General features: G+C 38.9%; 1 protein-coding gene across 3 annotated transcripts in view; it reads left to right on the top strand.

Moving 5' to 3' along the window:
* Positions 1-395: 395 nt before the first annotated feature.
* SP3 (Sp3 transcription factor) overlaps positions 396-21,662 on the top strand; it is a 58,526-nt gene continuing 37,259 nt past the window's right edge. Inside the window, exons 1-4 of one of the 3 annotated variants that reach the window (XM_037151270.2) lie at positions 396-561; positions 1,177-1,328; positions 1,819-1,935; positions 9,873-11,232. In XM_037151270.2, coding sequence (XP_037007165.1) covers positions 555-561; positions 1,177-1,328; positions 1,819-1,935; positions 9,873-11,232 — 1,636 coding nt within the window. In that variant the 5' untranslated portion in view covers positions 396-554. Of the gene's footprint in view, positions 562-1,176; positions 1,329-1,809; positions 1,936-9,872; positions 11,233-21,662 lie in introns of all 3 variants that reach the window. The other 2 variants (XM_037151271.2, XM_037151269.2) reach the window with 2 other exon arrangements.

Genomic DNA, 21,662 nt, shown 5'->3' with positions numbered 1-21,662 from the left:
GCGGGGATGGAGGAAGCGTCGAGTGGAGCTGAGCCACCTGGGACAGATTTGCTCCCCAGCTTATCGAGGCCTGGTTCGAGTGCCTGCGTGGTGGAAGAGGCCTACGTCTCGGGCCTGGCAACAGCGGCCGGCGTGCGAGCCGGGCACAGCGGGGTAACTGGCCAGCCGTAGCTGCTTTCGGAAGCCTGCGCCGCCAAGGCCGCTCATTGTCTCTCCCCTTCCACCCTGGGGCAAACAGGAAGCGCGCCGCCAAGCCGAACGACGGACGGGCGTCCAGACCAATGAGCACTGACGACAGACAGCGTAACGGCGAATGAACACGGAGAAGAGGGGCGGGACTTCCGGGCAGGCTGTCACCCTCTTCCCCCCTTTTGGGCTGGAGGCTCCACCTTTTGTGTTTCCCGCACAGTCAATCAAAATAGGAAAAAAAAATCCCCGGACCGCTCCGGCCGTGTCCGCCGCCGCTTCCCGCATCCTCTCCCGCCGCCGCCGCCTTCGCTCCTCACCATGTGTAAGGCGGCGGGGAGCCCCGCCTGAGGTGCCCTAAACACACTATGACCGGTACGTAAAGCCAAGAGCAACCCTTGCTGCTGCCGCCGCCGCCGCCGCCGCCGACCACAGCCAGCCCCGGGCCGTCGCTGCCGGGTCCGGCTCCGTGTGTGCGACCGAGTGTCTGTGAGAGGCAGAAAGCCGCACTTCCCTTCGTCTCCCTCCCCTCCCCGCCAGCTACGGTCCACCCCTCAAGCCCCAGCAACGCCGTGTCCCCGCTGGGCCCCGGGACGGGCGGCGGGGTCCGCCGGGAGCGCATCCCCCTGTGTGCGGGCGCGGGCGGCGGGCGAGCGTGTGAGTGACTGACGGTGCGAGAGGAGCGAGCGCGAGTGAGAGCGAGAGCGAGCGGCGCGAAGGGAAAGGGGAGGAGAGGAGAGGAGAGGGGGCAGGGGCAGCGCGGGGAGGAGGAGGAGGGAAAGAGGAGGAGGAGGAGGGTTACAGGCAGCGGCGGGCGGGGGCAGCAGCAGGAGGGGAGGAGGGAGCCGCCGCCGCCGCCGCCGCGGGGCGGGTGGGGGAGGGGAAGGGGATTCGGTCCGGGCTTTCGGAATAATTTCGACTCGGCCCGCGGGCCCCCTCCCTCTCCTCCACCCGCCTTCCTCCCCCCCCCCCCCCGCGCTGTGCCTGCAGCTCCCGAAAAGCCCGTGAAACAAGAGGAAATGGCTGCCTTGGACGTGGACAGCGGCGGCGGCGGTAGCGGCGGCGGCCACGGCGAGTATCTGCAGCAACAGCAGCAGCACGGAAACGGCGCGGTGGCGGCGGCGGCGGCAGCAGCGGCCCAGGTGAGGAGCGACTGAGCCCCGGGCCGGCTCCCCCCTCGCGCCGCTTTCTCCTCCCCTCGCTCTCCCCTCCCTCCGCGCCTCTCTCCTCCCCTCCCCCCGCCCCGGGAGCTGCCCGCCCGAGGCGCCAACGCTCCGACCCCGCCCGCTCTCCCCCTCCCGCAGCCTTTTTGTGTGTGTGTGTGAGTGCGTGCGTGTGCGTGTCCGTGTGTACTCTCTCCCGGAGGTGGGTTCCGGGCAGAGGGTGCAGGCCCGGCGCGCAGCCTGCCGCCCACCTCGGTGGAGCGGGTGTGCGTGCAAGCAGGAGGACGGGAGCAGGAGTCCAGGAGGAGGAGGAGGAGGAGGAGGAGGAGGAGAGCGCGGGCTGGCGCTCGTCCGGGCGCAGCTCGCGAGGCCCGAGTCGCACTTCCTGTGTCAGCGGCGGCCCGGCCCTAACCGCCACCCCCTCCCCCTGTCTCTCTCTGAACCCGCCCATCGGGGGTAGGACACTCAGCCGTCACCGCTCGCTCTGCTGGCCGCTACCTGCAGCAAGATTGGGCCGCCATCGCCGGGCGACGACGAGGAGGAGGCGCCCGCCGCAGCCGGGGTCCCCGCTGCAGTGGCCGGAGCGGTAAGTCTCTCCCGCGCGCCACCCGCCCCCGCCGAGGCCCAGCGCCCGCCATCCCGGGCCTGCGGCGCTCCCGCCGCCCACAAGGCCTGCCGGGCGCCCGCGCCTTCCCGGGTACGGACGGATCGTGCAGCCTGGGCTTCCTTTCCTGCTCATTCACAGCCTGTTTGGATCAGAAGCCAACCCAGGCTTTCTCTAAATTGTCACTGCGGAACCTCGTTCCAAAATCACTACAAAATGAAGTCTGAGTGGGTGGGGGTGGAGGACTCCAAAATGGATGTTTGAGCAATTCATATCACTGCTGAAAACTCCTTCGCTGAACACTACAAAATTTTTAAGCACAGCCTATCGGCCATAGATAGTATCAACTACAGAGGCAGCAGTGTCTTTAGCTTTTAGTATTTTTGAACCCGGAGGTTTTCTTCCTGGGAGTTACTAGATATTACTGATTTAAACCCTAAATCGTTTAAAAAAAAGAGGAATGAAGGGTTTACTCTTTGAATTATTTTTTGTATGCAGGAGCGGACACTGGTTTTTCAATGGGCATTACATCGTTGAATTTTAGTTTTGGAAACACTAATTTTGCAGTAATTTTTCACAAGTGGAATAAGTGAAACACTCAGTGACTGTTGAAGTCGGTGAAGTGAGTTAGATAACACTTAGGCTTTTGAAATTGAAAATGAATACCAATGTTAAGAATAAAAGTACATGTAAGAAATTGTATTTACATACATGTTAATGCACACCATACTTAAACAGTTGAATTTGGCAGCCATTATTTTCCTTTTATTGTGATTGGTAGCCTGATAGGAGGTGGTTGGGGTCTTTTTTGTAGTGTTTTTAGTGTGTCTGGGGCAGGGGGAGGAGCTGACCAGGGTTTATGAGGGCTTAATTCATATGATCTAGAAAACAGTTTTTAGGAGTGTTACTTGTGTTGAATCATTGCTGTTGCATTAGTGTAACATATAAATGTTCACTTATTAAAGTAATTGAAATCTTTCTCAATCTTTTGACACGATTATAGAATTGATTTTGAATTAGTCACTGTAGACAGTAAAGTTTGGTATTTGATATTGTCTGCAGGTAATTCTTAATATTTTTAGGCATTAAAAGTGAAGCTAAAGTTAAGCTATATTGTTAAGTGTATTTGTAATTTTAGTACTTCAAGTTATATTCTAGAGGATGTGAATGGTTTTAGTGTCTTAAAAGTACGACTTTAAGTCTTGTGCTTTTGTAAGCAGATTGAAATGTTAAAAGCATAGAATTAGCTTTATATGAGGCATTGTTACTGTTAACAATTATGGATTGGTAAACCTTTTTTATTATATTTCTCTAGTTCTACAGTGCCAAGAAAATTGAAAGCACTGTATAAGTAAAATTGCAAATCAGATTGCTTCTACTTTTTAATATTTCTAATTGGAACAGAGCACTTCTTGTAATGGCAACTTACCAAGTTTAGGTATCAGCTCACTGATGGGGGAGGGGAGAAGTTAGGAGGAAGTTATGTGTGAAAAATATGTATGTGTACATGTATGTGTGAATCTCAGCCTTGGGAATTGAATATTATCTCCAGTGTAGCCTACTGTGGCCATATATCACATGTAGGAAAGTTGTTTACATGCTTTTTCAGCTCCTCTTCCTCTGAACTACCAGATCTCTGTTGATACATATTTTCCCCTAGATGAACATGAAGTAGAATTCAGTTCGACCATTTTTTTCCTTTGTATGTTTGGTACCTGTGCATAAAATTTTTCACTGAGTAAAATTGGTGAGACTGGCTTGAATGTTTGCCTTAGCAAATGGGAATGTTTTTCCCTGTTCAAATGAATTTCAGATATGTACATCTCAGAAAATGACATAATTGAGATGATCTCATGGGCATTTTTTCCACTTAAAAATATACTTAGATAATCTTACTTTACTCAAATTACTGGGAATCTTGAGAGGTCGGTAGAGTCTTTTTTTGTAGCTGTGATTTTAAAAAATTTTATTTTGGGAGAATTTTAAATTTACAGAAAAGTTGTAAAGGTCAAACTGAGGGTTACCTTACACCCTTCATCCAGCTTCTCCTAATGTTAATACAGCCACCGTATATTTGTCAAAACTAGGAAGTTAACAGCAATACAGTATTAACTACAGACTTCATTTTTATTTCACCAGTTTTTCCACTAATGCCCATTTCTGTTCCAGGATCCAGTCCAGGATACACCACATTGCATATAGCATTGTTGTGTTTAAAATCGAGTATAATGTATACATATATTTCAATTTTATGCCAGTTTAGGATTTGATACATTAAGAGGTCACTGAAAAGCCAATCACATGCACTGGAGATTTGCTTTACATATTTTGAATTTAGAGTTTGTTATAATATGGTGTGGGTTTATCCTGGGTCCTGGCCAAGAATGGATACCCTCAGTACAGTACTGAATAGGTCTAATCACAAGGCAATCTCAGCTGTATTGCCCTGTTAAACATGGACTCCCAAGGTTGTTTTGATGGCGAGACTCCTTTGTACTTTATTATTACAAGTTGTGTAGTTAATTTTTGTAATACATCAGGGAATGGAATAAAGTAGACCTTTATGCTTTATTAGCTTGTCCATTTTGCATTTGTGTGTACTTGTGGATAATTATTTCATTTGTACTATAGTGTAGTAAACTGCACAAGGAAACATCGAAGTTGTTGCCTCATCTTCAGTTTAGGTAGTAAATTTAGTGTTCATTAATATAGTATATAAATGTTGGTGAGCTAAAAAGATAAGAGTTTATTTTAAAAAGGTTATTTTTATTGTTACTTAAAATAAGACCTACATTGTCTTTGTAAAGAATTGATTGGGTAATTGTTTTTATTTGAAGTCTGTTGAGTTCTTATAGTATTTCTTGAAGATTTTAAGAAACTTGAGTATTTGCCTAAGAATGGTTTTCCTGCTTGTTTCCACTTTAGCTTTGCACTTATTCTTGTTTCTGGTTACACTCCTTCCTTGCCTGTTTTGTCTTTCATAAAGCCGTTTGAAAGATAAAGCAGGCAAAGTGATCATACTTTTATGAATAATTTCATAAAAGTATTATTAACTGAGAAGTTAGTATTTCTCAAATGCTATGCAGTAAGTAGTATGAAATTTTTCCCTATCTACAGGTATTATCTGAAAAGGTAACCTCTTTTTTTTTCTTTTTCGTTTTTCATTCCCGACTTGCCCTGACTCCCCATTTTTATGCCTGATTGTACTAGAGAATGCCTTTATAATGAATTGCTTTGGCAATGTCCCAGTGCTAATCTTGGTTGTCCTTTTCACTGGATGATTATGTATTTATATGCAGAGGGAGTACCTTCAGTTAACAACTTTTTACAATAATGCCAGCTTCCATGTTATACAGTATTTTGTTTGTTAGTTGTCCAGTGGGAACATTAGAGTTACTGAGAGAAACTCTGGTGGGTTGTTTTTTTGTTTTGTTTTGTTTTTTTTTTATCGTGAAGCTTATGTAGAGGGTTGTCTTGAACCTAAACCAAGTACTAGTTCTTGCCTGAGTTATGTGATTTTTTTTTGTCTCTCTTCCTTTGTACACTGTATAGCGTTTCCAAATAGCCTGACAGCAAACATTTTTATGGCTGTCTTTGGTCTCAGATGATTTTATAATTTCTCCCTTTCCCTTCTAATATTTAGTGTAGTTTATATATCTTCTAGTGGTGTGCTGCTGATGAAATTTTTCTTACAAATGAATAATCTTAGTAGGCTTTGTAGTATGATATAGTGGGTCTTTTCATTATGGAATTATGGAAATAAATAGTTTTAAAATCGATGTAGGTTTATTTTTTATAGAAGACAAATATCTCAAAGTCAGTTTTATTGATTCATTTTTTTCCCGTCATTTTCTTTGCAGTCATTTTAAAGTAAGATAGCTTTGACTATCCATTCAACAAATACTTACTAATCTTTGTACCAGGAATTATGCTAGGCATCTAATGGATATTTTTCAAATCTATTCTTAAAATCTTAGTAATCATAATGATACCTTAGGATTGCATAGTGCTTTGTAGTATAGTATTTTTATAGTTTGTAAAGCACTATAATGTATAGTCCTACAAAGTAATATTTTTCCCATTTTTAACATAAGAAAATTCAGTCCTGCTCTAATTCACACACAATTCTACAGGTCTAGCTAGGACTGAACTCATTTCTGAGTTTTTTTCCTCTGGTGTAGTATACTTCTCTTCCCCAAGTATAACCTTAGCTTAAATCATGAAAGTCTAGTTTTCTAGTTCAGTGTTTTCTGCCATTCCATTAAACCCCCCCCCAAAATACTAAGTAAGGCTTTTCAAACTATAAGTTAGTTATTTCATTAAAGAAAAATCTTACTGTTCTTTCTTCCTTCAATTATCTCTTGCTGTGCCTAGGTCCTCCCTACCCCCAACCCCCAGGCTTGTGCTTCATCAATATATTTTTTAAATTTATTTATTTTTTAGGGAGAGGGTAAAGGATGGAGAAAAGGAGAGAAACATGGATCAGTTGCCCCTCGCTATCTCCAGATCTAGCCTGCAACCTAGGCATGTGCTCTAACTGGGAATTGAACTGGTGATCTTTCAGTTCATAGGCTGGCACTTTACCCAGTGAGCCACATCAGCTAGGGCAATTGTTTTTTATATATGTTTTTCACTCTAGGTTTACTCAAAAGAGTTTAAATATATCCTTTTGTCCTAAAATTTGGGGATTTCCCCTTTTTAAACATTTTTTGGGGGGTTTCCTTTAGTTAGTGACCCAAATTGTTGGAAAAAGTGGTATTACAGTTTATTTTTATTTAGCTTCTCCAGAGGGAGGGGTGGTACTCAGGTGCTATTTACTCAGAACTGTCATTTGAGGAGTTGTATTTTCAAAGACTTTCTTGACTAGAAAGCTATTCAATAATGGTTGAATACCTGCCCTTTATATTGTAAAAAGAATACTTTCTAGCTGTCATAAAGTAACCTTTTTTAAAGATGAAAAAGGGTCTAAATGCCAGTATTATGAAATTAATTTGTATATGACACACTATATTCTTTCATTTAAGTTGAATAATTGTAAATTTAATGCTGGACAGAAAAAATTCAGCAACCTTTAAAGGTGATTGATAATCTTAAGGTAAGGATTAGATTTTGGATATACTTTACTGCAGATTTCAGTATAAAGTATAGGTTTACTTTATTTAAAATATCAAGAGATTGACATGAAATGTGAATTGTTAACTTGAATATAGGGAAAGATGACTTAAGCTTGTAATTTCTGTTTCAGATATAAGTTGAATGACATTACTTTAATGTCTGGTACTTCATTTTAATAACATAAGTTTGATAAGTTTAAAAGATTATATTTAAATGAGTATTTCAGTTCAGGGTTAGATGCTTTTACTGGTCCCACAGTTTCTCTGCCTTAGTTTATCTTTATAAAACAGATCTGATTACACCACTAACTTTCTTAAAAACCTTTTATAGCTTTGATTCACTCTCTGTAGGATAAAGTCCAAACTCTTTAGCAGGATCTACAAAGCCATTTATTACAGGCCCTGATAAAAATCGAGTTCTGTTTTCCATTGCTTTTCTCTGCATCTGAGCCTTTTTTGAATCCTCTCTTGAACACAAAACTACATATTTCTTTTTTGACTGTGAATTTATTGGTTTTATTTCTTTATTTATGCTTCTGTCTCTATTTACTAATTGTCCAGAATGGACTCTTAAATTTTATTCTAAGATTACTTTAAATATCTCTTATGTAAATATCTCTTCAATCTTCTGTGTTCTGAAATAGCATTTTGATCTTGTGGCTAGTGTACACCACTGTTCACATATACAGTAATCCCTCACCTGTTGTGGGAGTTACATTCCAGAGACCCCCGCGATAAGTGAAAATCTGTGAAGTAACAGCGTTATATTTACTTTATTATTTATATATATTTTAAGGCTTTATAAACCCTTCCCACACTCCTATAAACCTTTCCCACACTCCTATAAACACTTCATATGCTCTTAAACACTTTCTACACTCTTAAACCTGCATAATTTTAACAACTTATAAAATTCTATATGGGTACTCACCAGTGAAGTATATAGTCATCCTTCACTGTATCTGTTCACTTATTGTGGATTCACTGTTTCGTTTTTTTTAACTTCGATACAGGGAAGCAGCAACAAGTGATCCACAATATATTGAGGGATGACTGTAGTAGCATGTATGTGTATGGCTGCTTGGCTAGATTGTGAACCATTTGACAAGTAAGATTGTATCTCTTGATTACTCAAAGTTTATTTCACCTTAATAGATAAGAACAAATATCTTGAATTGAGTCATTAATACTGTGGTTTATCCATTGAAACATATCCTTTTAACTGTGTATCTGGATGAAAATTAGGTAGTTTCTTTAATAAACTTTTTATGGTCACAGACCCCCCTTTGAAAATACGATGAAACTCTAGGTTATCTTGCCTCCCTCCCCATTCCCACTCCTCTCCTCAGTTGCACTTTGCACTTTCTCAAGAAGTTGGTATGCTACTTTAGAGGGTTCAGAGCTCTTTGAAACTCAGGTGTGGATCCTAGGTTGAGCATGCTGGGCTAGATATGCTTGTGTTCTCATTGTCTACTAATATGTGGCATTTTAGGGGAGATCACATGTAGATCTAGAAGGAAAGTGGGGTAGGGATGGTTTTATTTTGATGGTGAGTAATTAATATAGGGTAGGGTCTCATTCCCCATGTCTTTACCCCTGGTCTTAGTGAGAGACAGTGTCGTATAGTATTTGAGAGCCTAGTTTCTGGGGTTAGACTTGGCCCAGTTATATATCTTGTTTTTGCATTAGATAGTTACATGATTTTTTTTTGTCCCTCGATTTTCTCATCTGTAAAATGGGAATAATGCTAGTACTTTCCTGTTAGGATTGTTGTAAGGAGTAAATGGTAGAATTTTATAGGTCCCAATTATAGTACTTGCCATGTAAAAGAACAGCTCAAATATTAGATATTACTGTTACTATATCCTGAAAAAGAAAATCTGTCCTTTAATATTGAGATGTAGGATTTTATTGCTTTTTTCCTTTCCTACATTGGTTTTTTTTTTTTTTTGAATTGCTTAATCTGTGAAATAAGGGGATGACCCCTGAGATTCCACCAGGTCACTGAATGTAAAATGTCTATGCCTGGCACTTTACTGCAAACTTAAATAGAGTAGTAGGTAATGCCACAGTCATCCTTCAGCTCTTAGATTCTAGAAGAACTTTTTGGATGGGGTGACTTTGTCATGTGGTCAGTCACAGGGCAGTAACCTTTCCTTACTAAATTTTAAAGGTGTTATATATTTTTTAAGTAGTTCATGGGAAAAGTAAAGTAATAGAATATCCCTAACCATGAGTTTACACTGGAGTACATTAATACATGCCATAAAAGAGTTAATTTAATTGATTGATTTAAGGTTTATAGTAATAATATATGAATCTCAACTTTTCTAATTAAGGTAATTTGATAACACTGCATTGTTTCTTTTTTCTTATTTATAATGCATCTGATTAAGTGATAATTTTTAGTGCATTGTGTAATTTTTGAACTCTTCAGTGTTTGAGGTGTGTCTGGTTTGAGCTGTTTATAATTTTTTCTAGCCACTTATATTTACTTATTTCTAACTGTATAACATTGGAGAACATAGATGAGTGATTAAAAGATTAGTTTGTGACCCTGACTAGTGTGTCTCAGTTGACTGGGCATCATCCTGCAAAGAGAAAATTGCGGGTCCAATTCCTGGTCAGGACACGTTCCTGGGTTGTGGGTTTGGTCCCCACGTGGGGTGTGGGGCATATGTATGAGGTGGTCAGTCCATGTTCCTCTGCCTCCATCCCCATCCCCCCGCCACCCAAAAAAAGCTTTAGTGTGTGGTCATAAAGCAAAGACTATATTACAAAGCGTTTTTTGTTTTCTTCATTCAGACAGGTGATTTGGCTGCTGCACAGTTAGGAGGAGCACCAAACCGATGGGAGGTTTTATCAGCCACACCTACAACTATAAAAGATGAAGCGGGTAATCTAGTACAGATTCCAAGTGCTGCTACTTCTAGTGGGCAGTATGTTCTTCCCCTTCAGAATTTGCAGAATCAACAAATATTTTCAGTTGCACCAGGATCAGAGTCATCGAATGGCACAGTGTCCAATGTTCAATATCAAGTAATACCACAGATTCAGTCCACAGACGGTCAGCAGGTTCAGATTGGTTTCACAGGAACTTCAGATAATGGAGGTATAAATCAAGAAAGTGGTCAAATTCAGATCATTCCTGGCTCTAATCAGACCTTGCTTGCCTCTGGAACACCTCCTGCTAATATCCAGAATCTCATACCACAGACTGGTCAAGTCCAGGTTCAGGGAGTTGCAATTGGTGGTTCATCTTTTCCTGGCCAAACCCAAGTAGTTGCTAATGTGCCTCTTGGTCTGCCAGGAAATATTACCTTTGTACCAATTAATAGTGTCGATCTAGATTCTTTGGGACTCTCGAGCAGTTCTCAGACAATGACTGCAGGCATTAATGCCGATGGACATTTGATAAACACAGGACAAGCTATGGATAGTTCAGACAATTCAGAAAGGACTGGTGAGCGGGTTTCTCCTGATATTAATGAAACTAATACTGATACAGATTTATTTGTGCCAACGTCCTCTTCATCACAGTTGCCTGTCACTATAGATAGTACAGGTATATTGCAACAAAACACAAATAGCTTGACTACTTCTAGTGGGCAAGTTCATTCTTCAGATCTTCAGGGAAATTATATCCAGTCGCCTGTTTCTGAAGAGGCACAGGCTCAGAATATTCAGGTTTCTACGGCACAGCCTGTTGTACAACATCTACAACTTCAAGAGACTCAGCAGCCAACCAGTCAAGCCCAGATTGTGCAAGGTATTGCACCACAGACAATCCATGGTGTGCAAGCCAGTGGTCAGAATATATCACAGCAGGCTTTGCAAAATCTTCAGTTGCAGCTGAATCCTGGAACCTTTTTAATTCAGGCACAGACAGTGACCCCTTCTGGACAAATAACTTGGCAAACATTTCAAGTACAAGGGGTCCAGAACTTGCAGAATTTGCAAATACAGAATACTGCTGCCCAACAAATAACTTTGACGCCTGTTCAGACACTCACGCTTGGTCAAGTTGCAGCAGGTGGAGCCTTGACTTCAACTCCAGTTAGTCTAAGCACTGGTCAGTTGCCAAATCTACAGACAGTTACAGTAAACTCTATAGATTCTACAGGTATACAGCTACACCCAGGAGAGAATGCTGACAGTCCTGCAGGTAAGTCTTAAGTCATGTCATAACATAGATAGGTACAGTGATCTGTTAATACATCTGGAAATTTTTTGCTTTGGGTATTTATTAGTATCTTTTTATCTTTAAAGGTGATGATAAATTGCCCTGTTTGTATGAAAAGTAGACATCCAGGTGCTTTCCAAATTGTTCTTCATTGAAAGTTTGTGGTTTTTGAAGTCAAGGATTTATTTCTCCATCATGTCAATATATTTGTAGTTTTTCTTTACTCAATTTTGTATTTGTTTTCTCATTTGATTGACATTGCAAATCATTACAAAAATTTTATTTGGCAGGTAAAGTGTCTTGGTTGTCCTTGGTGTGGTGTAAGTTAAAGTGTTTTCTGCACTATACTGTATTTGGTTGAGGAATCTGGTTGGCGTAGTAAAAATGTGGTACTGGGAATAAAGATTATTCATGCTGTCTCAGCCAGTAGCTAGCTGTGTGATTTTGGGCAAGTTACTTTTTCTCTTGCAAACTCTGTTCCTCATCGTGTAAAATTGGGCTGTTGGGCTAGGTAATTGTATCAAGGGTCACTTCCAAGCTTAAAATTCTTTGATTCTGTGATAGTTTATTCTTCTAAGTGTGTAGTGGGCATTAAACTTAGCCATGCTAGATATGTTGTTATTGATAGCATGGGTAGAAATTTCAGAAGTCTACCCTTTGAATAGAAACAAAGAGTTGTGCAGGAATTAAATAGTATAGTTTCAGAAGACATACTGTCATCATTACCTTATTTATTTAGGTAACATTTTATGAATGTTTTGTGTGCTAAATCATTTCTTTCACTCTTCTATTTTATTTATTTATTTATTTATTTATTTATTTATTTATTTGATTTTTAACCTTCCAGTAAGTCAGTGATTCTAAACTCTTAAATTGGGACATTTGAAATAATTTATTGATAATAAGATTTGTTACAGTAAAGACTACTGTTTTTTCCTTGAGAAATTTGTGGTACATGTTTAGAAAACTGGAATTGTCTTGAAGCCTTAGGTCTGTCCTTGAAAAACCTTTAATTGAATTTGAGTCTAGTAAAGCTGTGGTTTAGAGCAGCATTTCTCAGAGTATGGTCTTTGGACCCTTGGGGGGATCTCTGAGACTCTTAGTGGTTGTTAATGTCAAACTGCTTTTCATAATAATATTACACAAGTTATTTGCCTTTTTTATTGTGTTGACACTTTCATTGATGGTGGCTATAACTGCTTGTATCTTAGCACAAATCAAAATAGTGGCACAGAACTATCCTAGTTGTATTTTTATGACATTGCACTTACAGTTAAAGAAAAATGTGTTTGGCCCTGGCTGGGTGACTCAGTTGGTTGGAGTGTTGTCCCATGCACCAAAGGATTGTGGGTTCAATTCCAGCCAGGGTACATACCTAGGGTACAGAGTTCAGTCCCTGGTGGGGATGCCTTTGAGTAAAGGCAACTGATTGATGTTTCTGTCTCAAATCACTGTGTCTCTCCCTCCCTCTCTCTAACATCAGTAAACATTTCCTCTGGTGAGGATTAAAAAAAATAAGAGAGAAGCGTGTTTCACTGAAGAATGACCTTGTTAAACCAGTCAAAATAGTTATTTTTAGTAAATTTTGACCCTTGAATGCTGCATGTTTTTTTAAAAAAATAATAGCTTAATTATGGAAAGTCACATACCATAAAATTCACCCTTTAAAGTTTTCAGCTTAGTTCTTTTTAATATAGTTATAGACTTGTGCAACCATCACCACTGTCTAATTTTAGAGCATTTTCATCACAGCTCCCCCCAACCCTGTACCGATTAGCAGTCACTTTTTTTTTAATTGTTTTTCAGTATTAGCAGTCACTCTTCATCCCCCCACCCACCTTAGCCTTTGGCAACCTCTAATCTATTTTCTCTGCATTTGCTCTTCATATTAATGGAGTTCCATTTCATATTAATGAAATCATGTAATAAATGGCTTTTTGTGTCTGGCTTTTTTCATTTAGCATATTTTCAAGATTCTTTTTGTGGTTGAATAATATTCCATTGTATGAATATACTACATTTTATTTATCTGTTGGTGGACAAAGTTTCCATGTTTTGGCTATTATGACAAATGCTGCTATGCACATCATGTGTGTACAGTTTTTTTTTTTGGTGGACTGTTCAATTTCTTTTGGATATATGCTTAGCAGTGGAATTGCTAGATCAAATGGTAACTCCATGTTTAACATTTTGAAGAACTTCCAAAATGGTTTTCCAAAGTGACTGTACCTTGTACATTCTCACCAGAAATATATGAGGGTTTCTCTAAGTCCTTACCAATACTTATCATTGTCCTTTTTGATTATAGCCATCTGAATGGATGTTTTTGACTTGCATTTCCTGCTGGCATGTCTTTGTAATTTTTTTTGTGTGTGTGACGAAGAGTATGCTCTAGTAAAGTACTTTACAAAGATTATATTACCAAGAAAATACTTTTTTCCAATTGTGTAGCTGTGTGAGTTGAAAGCTGAACTAGATGATATTTTCATTAAACTTTACTTGAAAGAATGGCTGACAAGCTGTGGTTATTGGGAGACTCCTGTATTGAAGTGACATATTTTCTTTAAAATAATGAATTGATTATTACTTAATAATTGTGTATTTAAAAGAAAAAACCTGACAGTATTTGTTGTCAATGGTAAAATTTGGGTTTTATAGTGAAAGTTTGAACTTTGGAAAACTTGAATCTATGACTATGAACTTGATAGTGTGTTAATGAATACAGTACTTTTCTGATGAGGAGGATAATATTAAATAGTAAGATTTGTTTGGATACTGTAGTGTAATGGAATGTGCTAATAACATTTGGAAGATGTATATGATTTACTCGGTGAACCAGTAGTTTTCAAATGATCAGCTCATGTTACAAAATTATGCATGGGTAAAAGATCCATTTAAAATTAGAGGTAGATCAAGTAACAAGCATATGGAACGTTTACCAATATGGTTTCAGATTCTGCATTGCAATAGACCTTTATGAAACTGCTACTTGTCAAGTTTGGGCAAGTATAAAAGAATACCTACAATTCCTTTTCCAGCCACGTAATCTTTGTGAGACTAGATACTTTGCATATGCTTCAACCCAAACCACACATTGCAACAGATTGAATGTAGAAGCAAATACAAGACTTTAGTTGTCTTCTTTTAATCTAGACATTAAAGAGATCTTCAAAAGTGTAAAAAACATGGTCTCCTAATCAACCTTTTATTTTATTTTTGGAAAATAGTTGTTTTTCATAAAATGTTACTTTGTGTTAACATGGAATTTACTCTTTTTAAGTCAATTAAAATGTAAATTTCTCCTATAATTTAGAATACAGTAAGTGCCACAATGTATATTCTACATGCACAAAAGCTTTTTGGGGACCTCAGTAGTTAAACTCTTTCTAAGAGTTTAGAAAAAAGTCCTGAAACTGGAAAGTTTGAGAACTACAGGTAGAATGACAGATTTCTGAAGACCTAGCAGAAAGTTTTTAGAAACCAGTTTTTAAAGCTTCTACAAAGTTAAGGTTATGGAGTTCTATATATTGGGTTGGCCAGAAGTTTGTTTAGTTTTTTTCATAATTAAAAGACACATTTTTTTTTCATTTTCACCAATAACTTACATGACTTGGATATTTTGAGTATGTCAGCTGTCTCCCACTATTCTATTGGCTTCTGGTGGATAGAGGCCAGCGGTGCTGCTAAGCATCTTGCAATGCGTAAGACAGCCCCATAGTAAAGAATTACTTGGCCAAAATGTCAGTAGTGTCAAGAAACACTACTTTCTGCATACACTACACAAATCCTTTTTTGCCCTTCAGTTGGGCTTTACCTTTCTTGAAATAATAAAACAAAATATGGCAGGAATATTTTGTATTTTCTTCCATATTCAATATTAAAATGGCTGCACAAAAAATTCACCAGTTTTGTTAAGTATTTAGTTATTTAGTTAGCTATTTGTAGAGAGAGGGGAAGGGAGGGAGAAAGAAAGGTAGAGAAACGTCAGTGTGTGGTTGCCTCTCATGCACCCCCCCTACTGGGTACCTGGCCCATATCCCAGCATGTGTCCTGATTGGAATGGAACCAGCAACCTTTTGGTTTTCAGGCTGGCACTCAATCAACTGAGCCACACCAGCCAGGGCTGTTAAGGTTTTTTCTTAAAATGCAAACTGATGTGACAGCTGTAACAGTACAATCTAACAAAATTGTTTCTAATGAAGTTTAAAACAACTAAGTGTGACTAGAGCCATCCTATTGAAAAAACTAAACATACTTTTTGGTTAAAACCATTGTATTTGTGATTTTGTGGATTCATGTTGGTCATGAAATTAGACTGGTATAAAGCACCAAGTGTTTCAGTACACTAATTTATTTCTAAAATACTATCGAAATAGCAATACTGTATGAATTAAATGCAAAAAGGAATTTAAAAAGGGGTAATTTAGTTTATTGAATGTGGCAAGGAAAGGTAAAATAAAGAAGCATTTCAGAAGACCATTAAATTTGAATTTTGTTCCAATTTAAAGGAATGAGGAAAACGAGAAAAGTTAAAATGCTGCAATGTACACAGCAGCATATTTAGTAATAAAAACCAAGAAATTTTAATTTGGGGGATATTTGGTAATAGGAAAACCAGTCCTTTGATGTAGTCTTTTTGATTGACAGGAAGGAAGATAAATTATTTTGGGATTTTTTTCACCTGAAAAGCTGGTAAAAATTTAATCTATTATGGCATTGTATGCCCAGATGGTATACTTAAAACTTTCACATCATTGGTTTGCATTTTTATTTTTAGTTAATATGGAATTAATGTAACAATTTTCCAAGATACATGAGAATTCACATTTTGGGGCCATGGAATTTCTTTGACTTTTAGATTCTCTCTTAACAAATATGACCTTTCCTCTAACCTGTTTTAAGTAGTGAATCTGACTCTGCACCCCTCATGAGAAGGATATGTCACAAGCCTTTTATCCCTTAGAAATCAAACCCACATCTTTCTTAGAACGTACATAGAGCTCATCAGGCCCCAAACTTCAGCCCCACTCATTGATTACATTTCTATTAATTTCATGCCCTTTGAGAATGGTTGTTATTTTAGAGAACTTGTTTTTTATTTTTAATTTGCCATTGTTGTATATTTGAAATTGGGTGGGAGGAGACAAAGTATGAATTTACATATCTTTCCAGTGTCTTTTCTAGTTAGGAAACTTCCCTAAAATTGAAGCCAAGACTTAGTCTCAAATTTTAGCCCCCTACTACAGAGCTTCCCAACCTCTGCCTGAGGACTGGAAATGGCCTGGACTGTTAGGAACTGGGCCACACCGAAGGAGGTGAGCCTGAATGTAATGTGTTTGAATCACGTCGACTCCATTCCCCCCACCCTGGTCCTTGGAAAAATTGTTTTCCACGAACTGGTCCCTGGTGCCAAAAAGGTTGGGGACCACTGCTGTACCTGATTTTGTTTTGTCTAAATGCAGAATTATCCTTTAAGACTGGCCATATTTAAAATGCAGTTAGGTATTTGAGGTAGGAAGAGAGGTCTATAGAAATCTATACTGATTTAAAAGCAAAAAAACCCTAATGTTTAGAATTCTCATTATCCATTGAAATCTGCAAAGTTGTGGACTAATGGGTAGCTGTACATTTTAAAATTAGTAGTGACAGAATGGAAGCACTACAAAAAAATTGAATTTTTAAAATTGTATACTTAATTGCTTAAGTATTGAGAGGCAAAAGGGAGAGATCTTTTATGTACTCCTTTTGTGTACTATTTAGGTATTTTTATAAATAATTATTTTACATAATTTTTTCTTGTAGTAATCTTGTTACTGTTTCAATATTTGGGTAGGGAAGGAAATTATCCCAAGGCTTCACAACTAGTCTTTGTTTTTTTTTTTTTTCCTTTACTGTACTACAGTGACTTGGTATTTTGTTTAATTTACTTAAGTAGTGTGATTTTTCTTCTCTTTTTTTGTAGTTATTTTTGCCTCAGTATTTTTCATTTTTTGGGGGGGAAATACTAGCCTTACGTTCTTTTTTTATGGTGAATGGAGGAAAAGTCCTCTGAAACATTTTTATTAGCAATTCTAACAGAAAACATAAAGTCTTTATTGGTTTTACCTAAGGCCAGAACAAGTAATACAAAAAGGCCAGACCTACTGCATGAAAAGCAGAAGTATATGGTGGAAAGTGCAGTCTTAGAACTAAAGAGTGGGGGGCAGTGTATGAATATGATCTATGCCGATTTAAAGTAATTGGTAGATCTTTTAGCCCTCTCATACAATTGGAGAAACAGCTTAGCTAGTTTTTATATAGATTTACAGTTTTATCATTAAACATAACTGGAGGATATTTTATGAGACTGACGCGCTGCCTACTGCGCTAAGAGGGCACCTTCGGAGGATATTTTAGATAGCGTACTGTGTACTCAGCTTTGTTTCTAATTCTGAACTCATTTGGGAATCTGTATATATGCATGCCACCTCATAGGAATTTCGGTAAGAGTAAGCGAATGGCAAAAAACAACCAACACAATATTTGCTGAGATAATGGCTGAGAATTTTCTCCTGTTGAAGAAATAGAGTTCCCAGATGAAAATTTTACTTCAGTATTAGAATAAAACAAGTGCACCCTTGACTTATAATGAAATTACAGAGAAAGAGATAATCTTAAATTTTAATGCACAGAAAAAACAGATTACTTACAAACTCTGTCAGCCACACAGATACCAGGAGATTGTGTAGTAGTATTTTCATAGTAATGTGAGAAAATAACCAGCAGCCCCAAATTCTATATGCATGTAAACCCCCTACTCAAGAATTAAGGTATAATGAAGATATTTAAAATATTCAAGGACTGAGAGTTTATTATACAAAAACCTTTCCTAAAGTAACTACTGAGGGTTAATTAGAAAAGTAGATCCAGAGGAAATGAGTGGGAAATGAGCATTTAATAGTGATCAGAGAAGTCAGTAAAAAATTAATGATTTAACTGACTGTAAAATACCAGTAACTTCAAAAATTACAGAAAATTTGAAAAATAAACAAGAGAAATATGTAATGAGCTGTAATATAACTACCTCACAGCTTCAGCAGTTACTGCCATCCTACCATTCTTGTTTCCTCTGTTTCCACCATTTAAAATGTTATTTTTGCTAGAATACTTTAAAGTAGATCTCAGACATTATATAATTTTACCCCCAAATTGTAATGGATTGGTTTCCGGGGTGTGGTCTGGGAGTCCCTGAAACCCTTTTATGGGGAGGTCACTGAGGTCATAATAATAATAATAATAACTAACAATAACAACAATGTATTAAACATACATAAAGTATAATAACACTAAGATGTTATTTGTTGCAGTCTTACCTCAGAATTAGTGTACAGAGGAATTTTCCACAGGTTACATGATGTGTCATAACATAACAGATTGAATAATGGCAAAGCCAGATATTAGATTTGCAAAAATGTCAAATGTTCTTAATACATTTTTTGAAAATACATTTTTCATAAAAAGTTGCCACTTATATTAACACTTAAGTTTATTTTAAAATTAATGCATCTTTAAAATGATCTCAGTTTTGATTTCTAATACTGTGAATATTAATAGATATGTGTGCTTATGTACACAAAGGCCCTTTGAGGTCCTCAAATTTAAAATTTTTTTCATTTTTTTAATAAAGACATAATTGATGTGTAGTAAAATTCACCCCTTTTAGTGTACAGTTCAGCACATTTTGATAGCTGTACGCAGTTGTGTACTCACCATAATCAAAATACAGTATCATTTTATCACTCTCCATTGCCATGTGCCAGTCGGTCTCCCTCATGCCCCTTCTCTAGTACATAGGTATAACTCTTATAGACAAAACTTCTTGAAGTTCTCAGTAATTTTTTTTTAACTCCTTGCCTGAAGATATGTTTACTGATTTTAGCGAGAGATGGGGGGCAGGGAGACAGACAGGCAGGCACACATTGATGCGAGAGAGAAACATTGATCCATGATAGATGGGTTGCCTCCTGTATGTGCCCCAATTGGGGATCAAACCTGTAACCTAGGTATGTGTCCTGCTTGGGGATTGAACCTGCAACCCTTTGGTGCATGGGGTGATACTCCAATAAATTATTCCACCTGGCCAGGGCCTCAGTAATTTTTAAAAGATAAAGTGATCCTGGTATCAAATTAAGTTTTAGAGCTGCTGCTCTGATAAATATGGGGTTTTATTTATTTTTAAAAATTTTTTATTTAGTTTTAGAAAGGCCAGTAAATCCCTCAGCCAGTAATTTCTCTGATGATAATTCTGCCATATAATCTTCCGTCTTTTTTTTACCATATATATAATGTATGTTTATGAAATTAGGGTTGTATACACAGCAGCTTTATAACTTTTTTAAAAACAGTATATTGTGTGTGTTTTCCCACACCAGTAATTTTCTACAATATGATTATTTGGTTTTATTACTAAGTATTTTTGTATGGCTATTCCATGGTTTAACTAATCCTATATTTTATGTTTAGGTCATTTCTTATTATTCCTGTTATATACAAATCTTTGCTCATATTTCTAATTATTTCTTTACCCAGAAGTACTAGAAGTGGAATTGTTGAATAAAAAATGTTACTATTCAAGGTTTTAAAATATATTGTAAAATGTTCTTTAGCATTGTATGACAGTATAGGGAGGGCATCAAATAGCAAAATTTTGGGGGGGGTAAAAAGAATAATCCAATGCATTTATTTATTTATTTATTAAATTTATTTTTTTAAATTGATTATGCTGTTACAGTTGTTCTATTCCCCCCTTCATTCCCCTCCACCCTGCCCCCCCAACCCCACCATTACCCCCCTTTAGTTTATGTCCATGTGTCTCAAGTCCTTTAGGTTCTATATTTCCCATGCTATTCTTGCCCCCCCCATCTATTTTCTATCTACTGTCTATGCTACTTGTTTTCTGTACCTTCTCCCCCCATCTCCTCCTCCCACTCCCCTGTTGCTAACCCTCCTTGAGATCTTCATTTCTATGTTTCCACTCCTGATCTAGCTGTCCTTTTAGTTTGCTTTCGTTTTAGGTGTGGTTGTTAATAACTGTGAGTTTGTTGTCCTTTCACTGTTCATGTTTCTTTAACTTCTTTTTTCTTAGACAAGTCCCTTTAACATTTCATATAATAAGGGCTTGGTGATGATGAACTCCTTGAATTTGGTCTTATCTGAGAAGCACCTTATCTGTCCTTCCATTCTAAATGAAAGTTTTGCTGGATAGAGCAATCTTGGTTGTAGGTCTTTAGATTTCATGACTTGGAATATTTCTTTCCAGCCCCTTCTTGCCTGTAAGGTCTCTTTTGAGAAATCTGCTGACAGTCTGATGGGGACTCCTTTGTAGGTGATTGTCCCCTTAGCTCTTGCTGCTTCTAGGATTCTCTCCTTCATTTTAATTTTGGCTAATGTAATTATGATATGCCTTGGTGTGTTTCTTCTTGAGTCCAACTTTTTTGGTACTCTCTGGGCTTCTTGGATTTCTTGGAAGTCTATTTCCTTTGCCAGATTGGGGAAATTTTCTTTTATTATTTGTTCAAATAGTTTTTCCACTGGTGGTTGTGTCTTTCCCCCTTCTGGTACCCCTATAATTCGGATATTGGAGCGTTTAAAGATGTCCTGGAGGTTCCTAAGACTCTCCTCATTTCTTTGAATTCTTGCTCCTTGACTCTTTTCTGTTTGGCCATTATTTGGTTTCTTCTGGTCCACTCCATTGATTTGAGTCCCAGTTTCCTTTTCATCTCTATGGGTTTCCTGTGGAATTCCATTCATTTCCCTTAATTTAGCCTTCATATGTTTCTCTAATTTGTGGCTATAATCCACCAGATCTGTGAGGAAGCTGATGACCAGTGTTTTAAACTGTGCGTCTGAGAGTTTTGCTATTTCTTCGTCGCTTAGATTTATCTGTGGGGCTTTGAGGTCTTCCTGCGACATTTTTGGTCTGTTCTGGCCCTTTAAGTGGGAGAAGCGGCGCCTTGGAGTCCCAGGTCGCTTGGTTGTGACGTTGTATGTGGGGGCGTGGTCAGTGACGTTGTATGTGTGACGTTGTATGTGGGGGAAATGGCGGCGCCCTCTATCGCCTTGGTCGCCGTCTATCGCCGCCGCGGCCGGTCCAACCGCCCACTCCTTCGCTCGCGCGCAATTAGGCAACCGCAGTCAACACGCTGCACCGCCTCCCCATTGTCTCCTCAGCAGTCGCTCACCCGGTGGGTTGCTCGGTCGCTCGTGCGTCTGGATTCGCGCGTCTGGATTCCGCGCCCGGGTCCGACCGAGCCCTCCTTTGTAACTCCTCACCAGACGCCGGTTTCACCCCTTACCGGTCGGGCTGAAGAATTTGTTGTTAGCAGACTTCCGAAAAGTTCAGTTTTCCGTGTTCTGGTTGTGTTTTCTGATGC

This window comes from Artibeus jamaicensis, unplaced genomic scaffold (genome assembly GCF_021234435.1).
Source record: "Artibeus jamaicensis isolate MK-2021 breed Jamaican fruit bat unplaced genomic scaffold, CSHL_Jam_final contig_391, whole genome shotgun sequence".
Taxonomy (NCBI): domain Eukaryota; kingdom Metazoa; phylum Chordata; class Mammalia; order Chiroptera; family Phyllostomidae; genus Artibeus; species Artibeus jamaicensis.
This window is presented reverse-complemented; position numbering and strand designations above follow the sequence as displayed.